Source organism: Saccoglossus kowalevskii, chromosome 8, assembly GCF_978046115.1.
Source record: "Saccoglossus kowalevskii chromosome 8, keSacKowa6.1, whole genome shotgun sequence".
NCBI classification, from domain to species: domain Eukaryota; kingdom Metazoa; phylum Hemichordata; class Enteropneusta; family Harrimaniidae; genus Saccoglossus; species Saccoglossus kowalevskii.
Genome location: NC_140648.1, coordinates 23,927,324 through 23,945,883, shown reverse-complemented (window position 1 = coordinate 23,945,883; position 18,560 = coordinate 23,927,324). Strand labels below are relative to the sequence as shown.

The 18,560-nt window shown below is 37.1% G+C and overlaps 1 protein-coding gene and 1 long non-coding RNA gene across 2 annotated transcripts in view; one reads left to right on the top strand and one right to left on the bottom strand.

Moving 5' to 3' along the window:
• The window catches only part of LOC144356989 (uncharacterized), a 36,542-nt gene that overhangs the window by 9,689 nt on the left and 8,293 nt on the right, over window positions 1-18,560 (bottom strand). The gene's annotated exons all lie outside the window — the stretch shown is intronic.
• LOC100371915 (ras-related protein Rab-37-like) overlaps window positions 13,432-18,560 on the top strand; it is a 77,788-nt gene continuing 72,659 nt past the window's right edge. The window contains exons 1-2 of the mRNA XM_085502388.1: window positions 13,432-13,648; window positions 13,799-13,909. Of these exons, the coding sequence (XP_085358514.1) occupies window positions 13,580-13,648; window positions 13,799-13,909 (180 nt within the window). The 5' untranslated portion in view covers window positions 13,432-13,579. The remainder of the gene's footprint in view (window positions 13,649-13,798; window positions 13,910-18,560) is intronic.

Sequence of the window (18,560 nt, the reverse complement as noted above, 5' to 3'; positions counted from 1 at the left end):
CTAACTGGACTGTAGAAGCAAGTTACAGAATCTTTTCTTGTACGGTGTCCTATAACTGGACTGTAGAAGCAAGTTACAGAATCTGTACTTGTACGGTGTCCTCTAACTGGACTGTAGAAGCAAGTTACAGAATCTGTACTTGTACGGTGTTCTCTAACTGGGCTGAAGAAGCAAGTTACAGAATCTGTACTTGTACGGTGTCCTATAACTGGACTGTAGAAGCAAGTTACAGAATCTGTACTTTCACGGTGTCCTATAACTGGACTGTAGAAGCAAGTTACAGAATCTATACTGTAACGGTGTTCTCTAACTGGGCTGAAGAAGCAAGTTACAGAATCTGTACTTTCACGGTGTCCTATAACTGGACTGTAGAAGCATGTTACAGAATCTACTTTCACGGTGTCCTCTAACTGGACTGTAGAAGCAAGTTACAGAATCTGTACTTGTACGGTGTCCTCTAACTGGACTGTAGAAGCAAGTTACAGAATCTGTACTTGTACGATGTCCTCTAACTGGACTGTAGAAGCAAGTTACAGAATCTGTACTTGTACGGTGTCCTCTAACTGGGCTGTAGAAGCAAGTTACAGAATCTGTACTTGTACGGTGTCCTGTAACTGGGCTGTAGAAGCAAGTTACAGAATCTGTACTTGTACGGTGTCCTCTAACTGGACTGTAGAAGCAAGTTACAGAATCTGTACTTGTACGGTGTCCTCTAACTGGGCTGTAGAAGCAAGTTACAGAATCTGTACTTGTACGGTGTCCTCTAACTGGGCTGTAGAAGCAAGTTACAGAATCTGTACTTGTACGGTGTCCTCTAACTGGACTGTAGAAGCAAGTTACAGAATCTGTACTTGCACGGTGTCCTCTAACTGGACTGTAGAAGCAAGTTACAGAATCTGTACTTGTACGGTGTCCTCTAACTGGACTGTAGAAGCAAGTTACAGAATCTGTACTTGCACGGTGTCCTCTAACTGGACTGTAGAAGCAAGTTACAGAATCTGTACTTGTACGGTGTCCTCTAACTGGACTGTAGAAGCAAGTTACAGAATCTGTACTTGCACGGTGTCCTCTAACTGGACTGTAGAAGCAAGTTACAGAATCTATACTGTAACGGTGTTCTCTAACTGGGCTGAAGTAGCAAGTTACAGAATCTGTACTTTCACGGTGTCCTATAACTGGACTGTAGAAGCATGTTACAGAATCTGTACTTTCACGGTGTCCTCTAACAGGACTGTAGAAGCAAGTTACAGAATCTATACTGGTGTTCTCTAACTGGACTGAAGAAGCAAGTTACAGAATCTGTACTTGTACGGTGTCCTCTAACTGGACTGTAGAAGCAAAATACAAAATCTGTACTTGTACGGTGTCCTCTAACTGGACTGTAGAAACAAGTTACAGAATCTATACTTGTACGGTGTCCTCTAACTGGACTGTAGAAGCAAGTTACAGAATCTATTCTTGTACGGTGTCCTATAACTGGACTGTAGAAGCAAAATACAGAATCTGTACTTGTACGGTGTCCTCTAACTGGACTGTAGAAGCAAGTTACAGAATCTTTTCTTGTACGGTGTCCTATAACTGGACTGTAGAAGCAAAATACAGAATCTGTACCTGTACGGTGTCCTCTAACTGGACTGTAGAAGCAAGTTACAGAATCTGTACTTGTACGGTGTTCTCTAACTGGGCTGAAGAAGCAAGTTACAGAATCTGTACTTGTACGGTGTCCTATAACTGGACTGTAGAAGCAAGTTACAGAATCTGTACTTTCACGGTGTCATATAACTGGACTGTAGAAGCAAGTTACAGAATCTATACTGTAACGGTGTTCTCTAACTGGGCTGAAGAAGCAAGTTACAGAATCTGTACTTTCACGGTGTCCTATAACTGGACTGTAGAAGCATGTTACAGAATCTGTACTTTCACGGTGTCCTCTAACTGGACTGTAGAAGCAAGTTACAGAATCTGTACTTGTACGGTGTCCTCTAACTGGACTGTAGAAGCAAGTTACAGAATCTATACTGTAACGGGGTTCTCTAACTGGGCTGAAGAAGCAAGTTACAGAATCTGTACTTTCACGGTGTCCTATAACTGGACTGTAGAAGCATGTTACAGAATCTGTACTTTCACGGTGTCCTCTAACTGGACTGTAGAAGCAAGTTACAGAATCTGTACTTGTACGGTGTCCTCTAACTGGACTGTAGAAGCAAGTTACAGAATCTGTACTTGTACGATGTCCTCTAACTGGACTGTAGAAGCAAGTTACAGAATCTGTACTTGTACAGTGTCCTCTAACTGGGCTGTAGAAGCAAGTTACAGAATCTGTCTTTGTACGGTATCCTCTAACTGGGCTGAAGAAGCAAGTTACAGAATCTGTACTTGTACGGTGTCCTCTAACTGGGCTGAAGAAGCAAGTTACAGAATCTGTACTTGTACGGTGTCTTCTAACTGGACTGTTTAATTAAGTTACAGAATCTGTACTTGTACGGTGTCCTCTAACTGGACTGTAGAAGCAAGTTACAGAATCTGTACTTGTACGGTGTCCTCTAACTGGACTGTAGAAGCAAGTTACAGAATCTGTACTTGTACGGTGTCCTCTAACTGGGCTGTAGAAGCAAGTTACAGAATCTGTACTTGTACGGTGTCCTCTAACTGGGCTGTAGAAGCAAGTTACAGAATCTGTACTTGTACGGTGTCCTCTAACTGGACTGAAGAAGCAAGTTACAGAATCTGTACTTGTACGGTGTCCTCTAACTGGACTGTAGAAGCAAAATACAAAATCTGTACTTGTACGGTGTCCTCTAACTGGACTGTAGAAACAAGTTACAGAATCTATACTTGTACGGTGTCCTCTAACTGGACTGTAGAAGCAAGTTACAGAATCTATTCTTGTACGGTGTCCTATAACTGGACTGTAGAAGCAAAATACAGAATCTGTACTTGTACGGTGTCCTCTAACTGGACTGTAGAAGCAAGTTACAGAATCTTTTCTTGTACGGTGTCCTATAACTGGACTGTAGAAGCAAAATACAGAATCTGTACCTGTACGGTGTCCTCTAACTGGACTGTAGAAGCAAGTTACAGAATCTGTACTTGTACGGTGTTCTCTAACTGGGCTGAAGAAGCAAGTTACAGAATCTGTACTTGTACGGTGTCCTATAACTGGACTGTAGAAGCAAGTTACAGAATCTGTACTTTCACGGTGTCATATAACTGGACTGTAGAAGCAAGTTACAGAATCTATACTGTAACGGTGTTCTCTAACTGGGCTGAAGAAGCAAGTTACAGAATCTGTACTTTCACGGTGTCCTATAACTGGACTGTAGAAGCATGTTACAGAATCTGTACTTTCACGGTGTCCTCTAACTGGACTGTAGAAGCAAGTTACAGAATCTGTACTTGTACGGTGTCCTCTAACTGGACTGTAGAAGCAAGTTACAGAATCTATACTGTAACGGGGTTCTCTAACTGGGCTGAAGAAGCAAGTTACAGAATCTGTACTTTCACGGTGTCCTATAACTGGACTGTAGAAGCATGTTACAGAATCTGTACTTTCACGGTGTCCTCTAACTGGACTGTAGAAGCAAGTTACAGAATCTGTACTTGTACGGTGTCCTCTAACTGGACTGTAGAAGCAAGTTACAGAATCTGTACTTGTACGATGTCCTCTAACTGGACTGTAGAAGCAAGTTACAGAATCTGTACTTGTACAGTGTCCTCTAACTGGGCTGTAGAAGCAAGTTACAGAATCTGTCTTTGTACGGTATCCTCTAACTGGGCTGAAGAAGCAAGTTACAGAATCTGTACTTGTACGGTGTCCTCTAACTGGGCTGAAGAAGCAAGTTACAGAATCTGTACTTGTACGGTGTCTTCTAACTGGACTGTTTAATTAAGTTACAGAATCTGTACTTGTACGGTGTCCTCTAACTGGACTGTAGAAGCAAGTTACAGAATCTGTACTTGTACGGTGTCCTCTAACTGGACTGTAGAAGCAAGTTACAGAATCTGTACTTGTACGGTGTCCTCTAACTGGGCTGTAGAAGCAAGTTACAGAATCTGTACTTGTACGGTGTCCTCTAACTGGGCTGTAGAAGCAAGTTACAGAATCTGTACTTGTACGGTGTCCTCTAACTGGACTGTAGAAGCAAGTTACAGAATCTGTACTTGCACGGTGTCCTCTAACTGGACTGTAGAAGCAAGTTACAGAATATGTACTTGTACGGTGTCCTCTAACTGGACTGTAGAAGCAAGTTACAGAATCTGTACTTGCACGGTGTCCTCTAACTGGACTGTAGAAGCAAGTTACAGAATCTGTACTTGTACGGTGTCCTCTAACTGGACTGTAGAAGCAAGTTACAGAATCTGTACTTGCACGGTGTCCTCTAACTGGACTGTAGAAGCAAGTTACAGAATCTATACTGTAACGGTGTTCTCTAACTGGGCTGAAGAAGCAAGTTACAGAATCTGTACTTTCACGGTGTCCTATAACTGGACTGTAGAAGCATGTTACAGAATCTGTACTTTCACAGTGTCCTCTAACAGGACTGTAGAAGCAAGTTACAGAATCTATACTGGTGTTCTCTAACTGGACTGAAGAAGCAAGTTACAGAATCTGTACTTGTACGGTGTCCTCTAACTGGACTGTAGAAGCAAAATACAAAATCTGTACTTGTACGGTGTCCTCTAACTGGACTGTAGAAACAAGTTACAGAATCTATACTTGTACGGTGTCCTCTAACTGGACTGTAGAAGCAAGTTACAGAATCTATTCTTGTACGGTGTCCTATAACTGGACTGTAGAAGCAAAATACAGAATCTGTACTTGTACGGTGTCCTCTAACTGGACTGTAGAAGCAAGTTACAGAATCTTTTCTTGTACGGTGTCCTATAACTGGACTGTAGAAGCAAAATACAGAATCTGTACCTGTACGGTGTCCTCTAACTGGACTGTAGAAACAAGTTACAGAATCTGTACTTGTACGGTGTTCTCTAACTGGGCTGAAGAAGCAAGTTACAGAATCTGTACTTGTACGGTGTCCTATAACTGGACTGTAGAAACAAGTTACAGAATCTGTACTTTCACGGTGTCATATAACTGGACTGTAGAAGCAAGTTACAGAATCTATACTGTAACGGTGTTCTCTAACTGGGCTGAAGAAGCAAGTTACAGAATCTGTACTTTCACGGTGTCCTATAACTGGACTGTAGAAGCATGTTACAGAATCTGTACTTTCACGGTGTCCTCTAACTGGACTGTAGAAGCAAGTTACAGAATCTGTACTTGTACGGTGTCCTCTAACTGGACTGTAGAAGCAAGTTACAGAATCTGTACTTGTACGATGTCCTCTAACTGGACTGTAGAAGCAAGTTACAGAATCTGTACTTGTACGGTGTCCTCTAACTGGGCTGTAGAAGCAAGTTACAGAATCTGTACTTGTACGGTGTCCTCTAACTGGACTGTAGAAGCAAGTTACAGAATCTGTACTTGTACGGTGTCCTCTAACTGGGCTGTAGAAGCAAGTTACAGAATCTGTACTTGTACGGTGTCCTCTAACTGAGCTGTAGAAGCAAGTTACAGAATCTGTACTTGTACGGTGTCCTCTAACTGAGCTGTAGAAGCAAGTTACAGAATCTGTACTTGTACGGTGTCCTCTAACTGAGCTGTAGAAGCAAGTTACAGAATCTGTCTTTGTACGGTATCCTCTAACTGGGCTGAAGAAGCAAGTTACAGAATCTGTACTTGTACGGTGTCCTCTAACAGGGCTGAAGAAGCAAGTTACAGAATCTGTACTTGTACGGTGTCTTCTAACTGGACTGTTTAATTAAGTTACAGAATCTGTACTTGTACGGTGTCCTCTAACTGGACTGTAGAAGCAAGTTACAGAATCTGTACTTTTACGATGTCCTCTAACTGGACTGTAGAAGCAAGTTACAGAATCTGTACTTGTACGGTGTCCTCTAACTGGGCTGTAGAAGCAATTTACAGAATCTGTACTTGTACGGTGTCCTCTAACTGGACTGTAGAAGCAAGTTACAGAATCTGTACTTGTACGGTGTCCTCTAACTGGACTGTAGAAGCAAGTTACAGAATCTGTACTTGTACGATGTCCTCTAACTGGACTGTAGAAGCAAGTTACAGAATCTGTACTTGTACGGTGTCCTCTAACTGGGCTGTAGAAGCAAGTTACAGAATCTGTACTTGTACGGTGTCCTCTAACTAGACTGTTGAATTAAGTTATAGAATCTGTCTTTGTACGGTGTCCTCTAACTGGACTGAAGAAGCAAGTTACAGAATCTGTTATTGTACAGAGTCCTCTAACTGGGCTGACGTTACTAACACAAGGTGGTGATGTATTATCTCTCACTCTCTGGCTAATCAGCCGACTCATAGTACCATAATAAAACAACATTGTGTTATTATATGTTCAATCTGATTAAAATCTGATGTCGTGTACGGCTTTAATTATTTTGGCTATAAACTTATTTTAATTTTATTTGTATTACTTTTGTTATTAATGCCTTTTTATTTTATTATTATTTTACTTTGATTTTGATTTCGTGTTTTTTTTTTAATTCCGCCCTACATACATCTGACCCGATGCCTATGTAACGAGATTTCTACGAGACCCACTGTCGACGATTTTTGTCAACGAATTACAGACCTTCTTCTATAGCGCACATGATGGCGTCACCGGGCAGATCAAATAAAATGGCGGATTATACCGACGTTAGCGACCGAGAATAACACGGCTTTTCGGTAAGTTTATCATTGTCAAATGCAACGAAAGTCATTTTATGTTATTTTGCGTAGTTATTCTGGGAGTGACGATTTTGTTTCCACCGGTTCGACCGAACACCGGTGTCTTTTTCCAGTCGCTTGCCCTGGAGACGGATGATTTTTTTGTTGACGATCGGGCCAAAATCGTCTACGGTATTGAAGCCGTAGCTGTAACTATTCATCAAATTGTATCAACATTTTTTACATTATACAATAACTCTTTATTAAAGTAATTGAGCTGATTTGGACTGGAATAAAATATTTTTTATTTGGAACACATCACAATTGATCAGGAAATGTTTTTTTGCTCCAATTTTCTGCGTCGATGCCGTTTGCATTGTTTACTATAGCTGTTTACAGTGTTCTAATCATTACTATTTACTTATTTTTTTGCTTCCATTCTAGATAATTATACTCAATGTTTGATGTTCCATTCTAGATAATTATGCTTAGTGATGTAAAATTGAAGCGATGACTGAATAAACGAACCTTGGCTGGCGAAGATGTATCAGGAAGTTTACACATTTGTTTGAAGTGAACAAAATATTCAATGTAATGACAATAATTGTAAAATGCTGTGGAATTTCTTTTGTAAATAAAAATATACTAGCAATTTTCTATTAATGGTTTATTCAAGAGGGCAAAATAAAATGTACAGAAAGATTGCCCGTATACACTGAAAAGTAAGCAACCGACAGCCTATATAAAAGGGGGGCTGTGATTGGCTGTTACTTACGCGAGATTTGAACGAGACTTACATAGGCGTCGGATCAGATGTAGGTAGGGCGGAATTAAAAAAAATCACAAAATCAAACTAAAATAATAAAATAAAAAGGCATTAATAACAAAAGTAATAAAAAATAAAATTAAAATAAGTTTATAGCCAAAATAATTAAAGCCCGTACACTACATCAGATTTTAATCAGATTGTTATATGTTGTACCAGTTGTTGGTACATTGCATATTAGATAGTACCATATTTGGTACACAGAAGGCCATTACATAGCTGTTGGTCAGTCATTTGTTTGTTTGTTATTAAATTGCGTCGGATCTTCAGATTGTTAGAATATCGAAAGTCATGGAATACCAAATTAGTTATTAAATTAACGATATTACAGTTAGCGGCTGAATTGTTTTAATGACCGCGACGGCTGAATGTCAACGTCACATGTGCACTCTAGTTCAATATAGGGTAGCTGGCTACTAGTAAACTGAAAGATCAGATTTACTTTGAAATGTCATTTTATTTCAAAATGTTTTCACAAAACCAAAACCAAATATATGATCATCAAAGAATTTTTAGCAAAAATCTACATCATGAAAATGGGGGACTGTTTGAGTTATTTGCCATTGATTTCCATGGTAACGAGTTATCGCCACATCTTAAAATTTCTTTTGGTTACATGTGATGAAACAATTATAAGTTATGAAATTAATATTTATGCTTCCCGTGATGTAATTCTGATAGATACTATTTATTTTTTATGGAATAATTTGTTATTGTGCAAACGATTCAAAAATATAATTTGCTGTATTTTTGCAGGATATGTATTCCCAATAAATAATGCGTACTGGAAAAAAACAACGGAAAGTTGGTGTCCAAATCAATAATTATTTAACTCTTTAAAAATTAAAAAAAAAATACTTGATCTGCTTCCCACTATTATGTGTTAACCTTGTGATAAACATATGTAGAACAAACTCACGTTTTGCAGTTTTTTTTCTCACTCAATTTGATATGATGTTGACGTAACACTGACCCAGAAAAAAAAGATATAAACAAAGTACAACAATGCAATATATTTTAACATGTCTATCAATTATAATACCAACACAACAAGATAATGGATAAAGAATTACTATATTTAAAATCTAAATAGTTGCTGTCACAAAGACGTAGTAAACTTTCGAAGACATTTGAGGGGACATGTTTAAACTCACTTAATTGCCTGAATGTTTAGACAAACCTATTGTGGTGTAAATATTCTAGTAGGTTATAACTAAATCTGGAAGGCAATATATTTTATAAATATTCACATCAGAATATGCATTCCACAACACGTGTGCCCAAACATCAAATAAGTTATTAAGTCAGTTTAAACTTGACCACGAAAGTCAAAACTCGAGCAATGTTTTATTTTGTTGTAATCTAGTAAGCAGTACATGTTCTGCGGGAAATTAGATTTATTTTAACAAAATTAATAAATTCTATAAACTATTTTGACAACTTCCTTGAATAGCAATTCACACTTTTAAGATAAGATAAGATTAGAAAGTTAAGTTCATCCTCATTTATTTATCGGTGTACCGTTTACAAAGTGGTTTGTCATATGGAATGCCTAATTGCCATGGCAACTCGTGATTTATTTAAAATTATGCTGAAGGGATAATGTGTATTAAGTGAGTTGATCATGTTTATAAAAATCTCATAGCGTGCGAATCACTCACTCACCCTCAATAACTTCACACAGTTTCGACCACTAAAATCCAGTGCCTATACATTTACATATATTTAATACATAATGTAAACAAATTTATTTATTTTAGCTTGGTATTAATTTTCGCTGAAGGAGTGGTTCAGTAAAAAATAAAATTCAGCGAATATACCTTTTTTTCTATATTTTACATTCAACTCACCAAAAATCAGTGAAAATAAATTCCATACAAAATACCCAAAAAGTATTTTCAGCGAAAATTAATAAATTATTTCACAGTACTAGATTATTCAATGACATCTGTATCACTTAAGTCGTCCACAGTAAGCCTTTATTGACGTTATCGGCTTAACTACGTGTATCTTAAAAACCCGTGTACTGAGCATAAGGTCGCCTCTTTCACTGTTTGTGTTGCGTGCATTCTTGATTTATCTATTGTGTGTTATTGAGCCGTTTAACCCCTGAAATCACACGTTCTGTCTAGAATCGAATACATTGCAGATTGGAAATGTAGTAGACGATGTATATATATATATTTATTCAGTACCATTGACCATAGGCCATAATGTACACACTTAAATGTAACACAAATAAATAAATAGATCGTTTGACAAGAATAACCACTGCTACTACTTGTCTGAATAATACAAACTTATACTTCACCTATGAATACCAAATTATATTTATATTTCAGTTAAATTTCCTTCCAGCAAACTATGACGTTTTTGTAAAGAATAAAATATGTATTTTGCAAGATTTTGTATTGTATGTGTGTTTTCAGATTGCAGTAGCAAAATAAATTTCCATTCAAGCGCTGGGCAATAGTAAAACTTGTATATGAAACGAGTTCTAATTTCCTCAAATTTGAGTCATTGTAATAGAAAATGGAACTCGTTTTCAATGTGATTACAACGATTAGTAGACGATGTAGTAGCCCTGTCGCGAAACCAAAAGCTACATAGCTGGGGGCTATGTGTCCAGGATATACATGTGACACATGTTTACTTTGCTTGTCTTCTTGTACCAAACATCTATATTGATAGTATTCCTATACTATGTAAATACGTACAAGTACATGTGTGAGTCAGTAACAATGGTCAAATTTAAATATTGTTAGGATTATCTTTGCTTACTTGTCTTGGTAATATGAATGGGTCCTGGCAATCATGCTCGTTATAACGCCCTCACATTGCTTGGTAACATGTCTTTCGTTTTTATTGAAATCGGCGTTATTTGGTCACAGCCAGTAATTATTTAGGTAAACGTGTAAATTTGCTAACCCCAAATTAGCAGTCGAACAAGAAAAGGTCAATTTCGCTATCTGGCATGCAGAATTAGAGGTAATTTCTCAACTTACCTTTTATACAATTCTCATCATTACCACGAAAAGCAGTTTGTATGAGTGGCGGATTTAGACGGGCACATTGGATCCGCATCCTCACTACACCGTCGTTACTTATACCACAGTCGCGTGTATCGCAGGGTAAAGTTATTTTTGTTTTTTTAGCAGCCCCAACTATTTCGCCATATCGTCGGGTCATTACCGTTATACAAACGCTCGTAACGAACGAATAACACCCGACCTGTCAAGTGTGCATTATACCATCGTGAATTGTTCTGATTACTGCCTCCACATATTACCTTGAAATTAAGTATCGTATGTTAGTTGCATCGCCACAGTTGAGTTGATGATGGACGGACACAAGACCCGGGCGTGCGAGCGAACGATGACATTTTACCGACATCGTCTATTTCCAATGTACACGGGGTCGGGGTGTATATCACGGGCCTTTATAGTGTTCAATATTTTTCTTTAATAGCAACTGTGAATATTAGAGATTAAAAGTGCACGGTGGTTTGAAGATCATGTTAAACACCAATTTAAACGGCGGTGGTCGTCGCGTCACGTATGCGCGAGATATGCCCGGGTCTCAAATAAACATAGATGGCGACTTTAGCTGTTGCGCAGACTAACGAGTACTGTGTCTGGGAGGCTATCAAGTTTTAATTAGGTTTTTTTGTGATTGGAAGGCCAGGGTATCGAAGGAGTTACTGGCGTTGATTAGTGCAAGTGGTGCCAAGGGCAAAACTCGTACTCGTGAGTTCATTAGAAAAGCGCATTGGATTGTAGGGAAATCAATGTTTATCAACACAAATGTTGCACATGCGCGGAGAAACGACCTAATACCAAACTAATATCAGGTATGAATAAACGCTCAGACGCAATTTTTTTCTTTAGATCTATAAAAGCGATAATGTACATTGACCTCAGACTCCACGTAATGACTTTCGGAAACATGGTAAAAAGTGATTTATGCTAATGGTTTGCGAACACAGATATTACGGAAATAATACCGACATGGTCAAATAATAATATAAAATAATATGATCGTAAATAGTATACGTTTCGTGCAATAGTATAAAGGTGAGGCAATTATACCCCCCCCCCGATATACTAGCGCGTCAGAATAATAGACGTCTGCCGCCGGAACCCCATCCCTAGTCCAAAACAGCGAAAATGGACACCCCTTCTACAAAGTATAGTGACCCCTTTATAGATTACAAGTATATTTCGTATTCCCCATTTGCATTTGTTTTGTGTGGAAACGTACTCCTTTTTGGTTTTCGCGAAAAATACTCGTATTTCCCCGCAGGACGTCATGCGCATGCGCATCCCTTTACAGACCAATGCCCCCGGAATAATAGACTCCGTTTAACATGAACTATATTATTCTTTATGGACTGGATACGGCTTTTGCGGCCCGATGTCGTGCGACAGAAGAGCGAGGGCGCGTAAGCCGTACAAGGCCGTATTCAGTCCAAAAAGGTTTTATCATACACCTTATAGGTGTAAATACCTTAAACACATGACGTAATTTAGAATGACACGTTTCTCTTGAATGATAAAAGCCGGGCGCGCTGGGCCAGGCGTGATACTGGAAATGATTGCTGTGATGTGAGGGCGCACTTCCCATAGCGTTACGAGGCCGGGTAATACGAGGTACAAATGTACATGTATATGATACACACCAACAACAAATGGGTGGATTGATGACGTCACATATTGGGTCAATGTAAATCGTATTTATTGTTCTACGTCCATATAATATTTTATAAACACAATACTGACACAGAAAGCTGCAGCAGTATGGTCTCAGAAACTAAAACATACAAAGTACAACAGGACTAGAAATGATAAAACCATAAAAATGAGAAATAAAGGTGAAATATTTCCGCGTAACGGAAATTTTGACACAACAAGGAAGTTCATACTAGTCAATATATAAAGCGCAAAGGCGAACAACTCTAATTTTTTCAAACACGTAAACGTTTGTTCATATGAGTAACAAAACTTGTAAAATCGAGGTAAAACGACCCATCATCCGAAAACTGGGCGGTCTATCCAGAAACTAGGCCTTCAACCGTCAAATTGTTCATATTGTCATTCTTGTGATTATAAATAGAAATGTTATTTCCTGTCGAGGACAAAGATGAGTGATATAAAAATCCTGGACACTTGACAAGTTTTAGATTATTTGGTCGGCATTGAAATATAATAAGTATCCCAAAACTGACATTTTAAGCGTATACCTTTACAATAGAGGTACACTCGCGGGATCTGACCCCACAGTTGAGCCGTTGGATTACCATTTATCAATTCGTCTATATTATTGAACACTCGTATTCATGTACATTTCAGGCGCATGTTGATATTTATGCGTGATGTGATATTCTTTATTAATTTGTCGTCAAGAAGAGATAACAATCAATACGTCAATCAAAATAAAATAAAGCAGTAACACGGCGGCAGCAGGTGGTTATTGAGGAAATTGCATAATTGTTTTGAAAATTGCTTCTGTTTATTACTCATATGTGCCGTCAATACGTGATTAACAGCACACTACCTGTTTTAAATACATGTACGTTGAAAATCGGCACATATATATTCATGATATAGCGCCCTCCGTAAACAAACGTTGGTTTTATTTATTTTTTACGCTCTACTAAAGAATTGTCATTATTCGAGCTATATTATGAATAATGCTCGATATAGTGGTTCTGAATATTTGGCTCGTTTCATAAAGATGTTGGGTTATCAATATTTTAAAAAGACAATAATATTAATCGGAACATACCTGCCATTCATTGTTTCCCATCTTTTTTCCTTGGAAAATGAACTGGTCCATGTTTCCCATGACGTCATAATATCCGCCATATTGGTCTACCTGAATGCGACGGGTAACGGGAGTGATGGTTCGGAGAAATGTGTTTCATGTTTCATTCTAAAATTGAACGGGATACATATCGCGATTGAACTGGTTTTGGAGGATTTTATACTCGGTGTGTTTGCCGGGCATTTGCAATCGTCATGGCGTCGGCAAACGGATCAATTCGATGCGGTGGTCTTAACAGCGAATTTTACGATTTCGCTTGCAAGGTAGGCTGGGCACACTGTCGTGTTGTCGGTTCGATTTTAACATGTGTATTTGAGATAATATACCGAAAGTGAACTCGAATTTCATTCACGCTGAACTTTCGATTCCCACACACTCTGACCAACTGATTGCTCCCCTTGTTGCGTCCCCAGGTTATGTTGATTGGTGACTCGGGTGTCGGGAAAACGTGTTTACTGGTTCGCTTCAAAGACGGAGCTTTTTTATCTGGAAGTTTTATCTCTACCGTGGGCATCGATTTTAGGGTGAGACTAACTACTTTTACTTTTATATAGCATTAGTTTTGTATTTCTTTCTTTCTACGAACAAATGATACGTGGAGTATTTTGAGAGTCGTGATAATATCGTTGACATTGCCTGATTTCGCCATCACATCGGCAGTCAGCTGTGGTTCGTGGCATATTCACAATACAAACGGGAGCTACTCACTGTCGTTACTTTTGTCTAAACATACAATACGTTAGTCATCGCTGTTCTAATGCATAAATAAAGAATGAGTGATTTATTATAATGTGATATCCTGTCCGGTCACCCCCATCTATAAAAACAACTATTTTCATTCATTGTGCTGCTCTATGCGTACAACCAAAGGAAGTTGTATGTGTACGTGTTTTAATATACGGTCAATGAAGCCAGTTTAATACGACTGCACAGGATGGGATCTCAGTGTTTATTATGTGGCCATTAGAACTGCAAACATTGAGTAAATCACTTGTATAATACAATTATTGTTGTACATTTTTAATGAATTTATTTAGAATAATATATGTAACTCCATTATGATAAAATGCTAAATATTTGATATATATTTTTTCTTTTCTGTGTTTTGTAATAAATTACATTGTTGTTGTAGTTAAAGATATAGTATGCAAGTTTTGAAAACAAGATTATAAAGATATCGAAAATACGATTTTAGTAAATTGATTGTGAAAAGTTTAGTTTCTTAACTTGGTGCTGAACTAATTGCATTGGTCCCTGTATAGTTTGATCGTTCATGGTTCTTGTGATTATTGTATTTACTTTTTTAGTAGCTCATGCACATTTCCAGGAATTAAAATTTGAACTAATTGTATCATGTTATATTAATTCTCAAAGCCCATACTTCACACTGATTAAAAATCACCTCCATGTGTTTGTGTGACTGCTAAGTAAATAAATTTGAAAACTGTGAAAAAATTATAAAGGATACCACAATTATTTTTTTTTTGAAAAATGTTGAATAAAACATGACAAACGTAAACATCAGAGTACTTTTGCATCACTTGTTCCATTTAGGTAGTTGAATCTTTAGAATGCATGCAATTATCAAAAATTTCTGTCATATTTTTGTTTGTACACATGTACAGTCCTGAACAAAGCAAAGGAATCTGATGAGTGCTCGCTGAGTAGTACTTATTTGATTGATCATTTTGATATCAAAATTAGAACAAAGATGTACACTAATTTGCATATCAAAAAATGAATAGTGGAGTTGATGCATTGATTTTTTAATTGATCATAGAATTTTCTGTGACCAATTTTTTGACAGCTAGTAAAAACCAGATTGATTTTCTACTATTATTTAATTGTGTTTGATTTATTAATTATTTAAATTACTTGAAAATATGCAAATTTAGCCACCATAATACTGTTTTATGAATGTTCCATTTATGATAGAGCTCTGAATGTTCCTAAAATAATAAATTATAGCTATAAATTCTATAAAATAAAAAATGGTAAGTATGATGTTTGGTTTACATTCGCTTATATAATAGATGCGATTCTAGTAGAGCAATTACAGTATTTATCGGTGGAATATAAAAATATATCTGAAATAAGCGCCATCCTGCTACTAATTTTATGCGAATTGTCACAATTATCACTATTTAGTCAGTCATGTATCCCTGTTCGAACTTGAACGCATACCTTGAAATCGGCCGTGTGACATTGATATATTCTGCAAATTTACTTACTTCAACTTTTCTTTTCGTGTAAGCTAGTATTTGATTGATCATTTTAATTCAGTCAATATATGAAGTACTTCCTGACCGTTTGGAAAATTTTGTGTTCGACTTAATGTGCCAGGGAAAACACATTTTACAATTAATGGTTTATTTTTCTTGACCTATTAAAAACATAAACGCCTCATTCATTGATTCTCCAGGGGCCTAGTTAATATATGATTAGTAACCTTGGCAACAGTGCTATCAGCTTTAAGGCAATTGTTAGACACGTTCAAAACCATGGTGATAATATTCCTTTAGGTATTCGCAAAGTTGAAAAGTTCATGTTTTTGTGACTCCTATTTTGGCTTTGTGTATTTGTATGAGTGGGTGGATCGGCCACAGAGTTTGTGCATGGTTTCCAATAGTAAAATCTACTTTGTAAGTGTTATTATGGCAGCTCGAGCAGAATGTTGCACTACTGAGCATGTTACACTGTGCATATGTGCAATGCATCATGGGAGGGAACTTCCCACTGTATATATAATGCAACACTTTTAAATTATCCCTCTGAAAGTTTGCTATAGTTCATTTCATGTCCAAGAAAAATTATCAAGATTTTAAAGAAATAATGTCACCATAGAAACAAGGAATTGACATATTGACAATTTGTTATGACATTATTTACGCATACTTTTGTTGGGATCATAATATTGTAGCGATGTCCTAACCGTAATAAATACTTACATGTACAGGTTCAGTAATAAGCTGAAGGAATGATTCAGTGAAAATAAAATCCAGCGAATATACCTTTTTTCCTATATTTTACATTCAACTTTTCAAAAATCAGTGAAAATAATTTCCACAAAAAACGTCCAAAAATCTTTGCAGTGAAAATTAGTTCCAGCTAAAATAAAGTATTTTACAGTATACTACTTCTCTCAGTACAGTACAGGTTTGGCTTATAGCACCTTATCTCAAGCCAAAATTTCTGAAACATAAATTTTTCATTGACTGTGATTGTTTAGAAGAGTGTTAATTAGGATTGGGTACTAAGTAATTAGCTTCTTAGATTTCGATCTCGGTGTTATAGTGCTAGGCCATATGTATCATATGAGGTTGGCGTAAGAAATCCTTGTTGTGTAAACAGTGAACACAATTTTCTCTTGAAACAGATTAAGGGATAACCATTTGAAATCGAGGGGGACTCTTCACATAAACTTATACCCAAAACTATTGTTCACAATTTTCTCTTGAAAACAGATTAAGGGATAACCATTTGAAATCGAGGGGAACTCTTCACATAAACTTATACCCAAAACTATTGTTCACAATTTTTATTTTTCGATATAGCGTTATATGCATTCCCATACCAGGTTTTAAAAAACTTTGAAATGTCAATTATTGAAGACTAGCTGACTCTTCTGCCCATCCCCATTTATTTCTATGTATGGGTCCTTATCAGTTTCAAGGGGAAATTTTGCTCACCGTTTAAGACGAGAGTTTTTTTACCTGATTCAGTGAGCAAAATTCTGCTGACTTGAGAAAATTTTGTTAACCATTTACCTATCCTTGAATCCTATATACTGTAAATAAGCCATGGAGTGTTGATGTACAGCTGACTATGTAAACAAATAATTGTTATACAGGGTGTGACGTGTGTACACTGTGTGACAATCTGATCTTTAATAGGGATTGACCTGGTACTGAACTGCCTGAGACCATTCCATTACAAAGGTAGCGTTGACCATTAAAAACTGGGGGGGGGGGTTGCAATAAAAATGCTGCTGAGAAAATCTTACAGAGGAATTATTAATAAAGAAAAACATGGACATTTAATTCTGAAAAGCAAAAAATTATATACCGTAGCTCAGAACTAAGTGAAGAATATGAATAACTTGTACACTCCCCTCCCATACTTTCTAATGATCAACCCCTTAATTTGTTATATTCTGTAGACATTCACCCCAGCAGAAATGACTTTTTGTGAATTGTGTGTGTTTGTGTGACCCCGTTGTATTTTTGTGTACACTTTTAACATTTTGATTATTTGCAAACGTTTGGGTTCAGTTTCACTGTGTTGGTATATGTATCTTGTGTGTTACAAGGTATCTAGTATTGTTTGATGTTCGATAATGTAGAATTGATGCTGATAATTTTGCTGGTATATCATTGTATAGCAGCTAGTACATTTGTGTATTGATCTGCTCATTGAAGAAGGATTTATGATAGGGCTGCCTGAACAAATGTTTTGTATCTAACTAAAAATAGTGTCTTTGTATTGCTGGCAACATAGTGTCACTGTACACATTGCTAGCAACATAGTGTCATTGTACACATTATTATAGCAACATAGTGTCATTGTACACATTGTTATAGCAACATAGTGTCATTGTGCACATTGTTAAAGCAACATAGTGTCATTGTACACATTGTTATAGCAACATAGTGTCATTGTACACATTGTTATAGCAACATAGTGTCATTGTACACATTGCTAGCAACATAGTGTCATTGTACACATTGTTATAGCAACATAGTGTCATTGTACACATTGCTAGCAGCATAGTGTCATTGTACATTGCTAGCAACATAGTGTCATTGTACACATTGTTATAGCAACATAGTGTCATTGTACACATTGCTAGAAACATAGTGTCATTGTACACATTGCTCGCAACATAGTGTCATTGTACACATTGCTAGCAACATAGTGTCATTGTACACATTGTTATAGCAACATAGTGTCATTGTACGCATTGCTGGAAACATAGTGTCATTGTACACATTGTTATAGCAACATAGTGTCATTGTACGCATTGCTGGAAACATAGTGTCATTGTACACATTGCTAGCAACATAGTGTCATTGTACACATTGCTAGCAACATAGTGTCATTGTACACATTGTTATAGCAACATAGTGTCATTGTACACATTGCTGGAAACATAGTGTCATTGTACACATTGCTGGC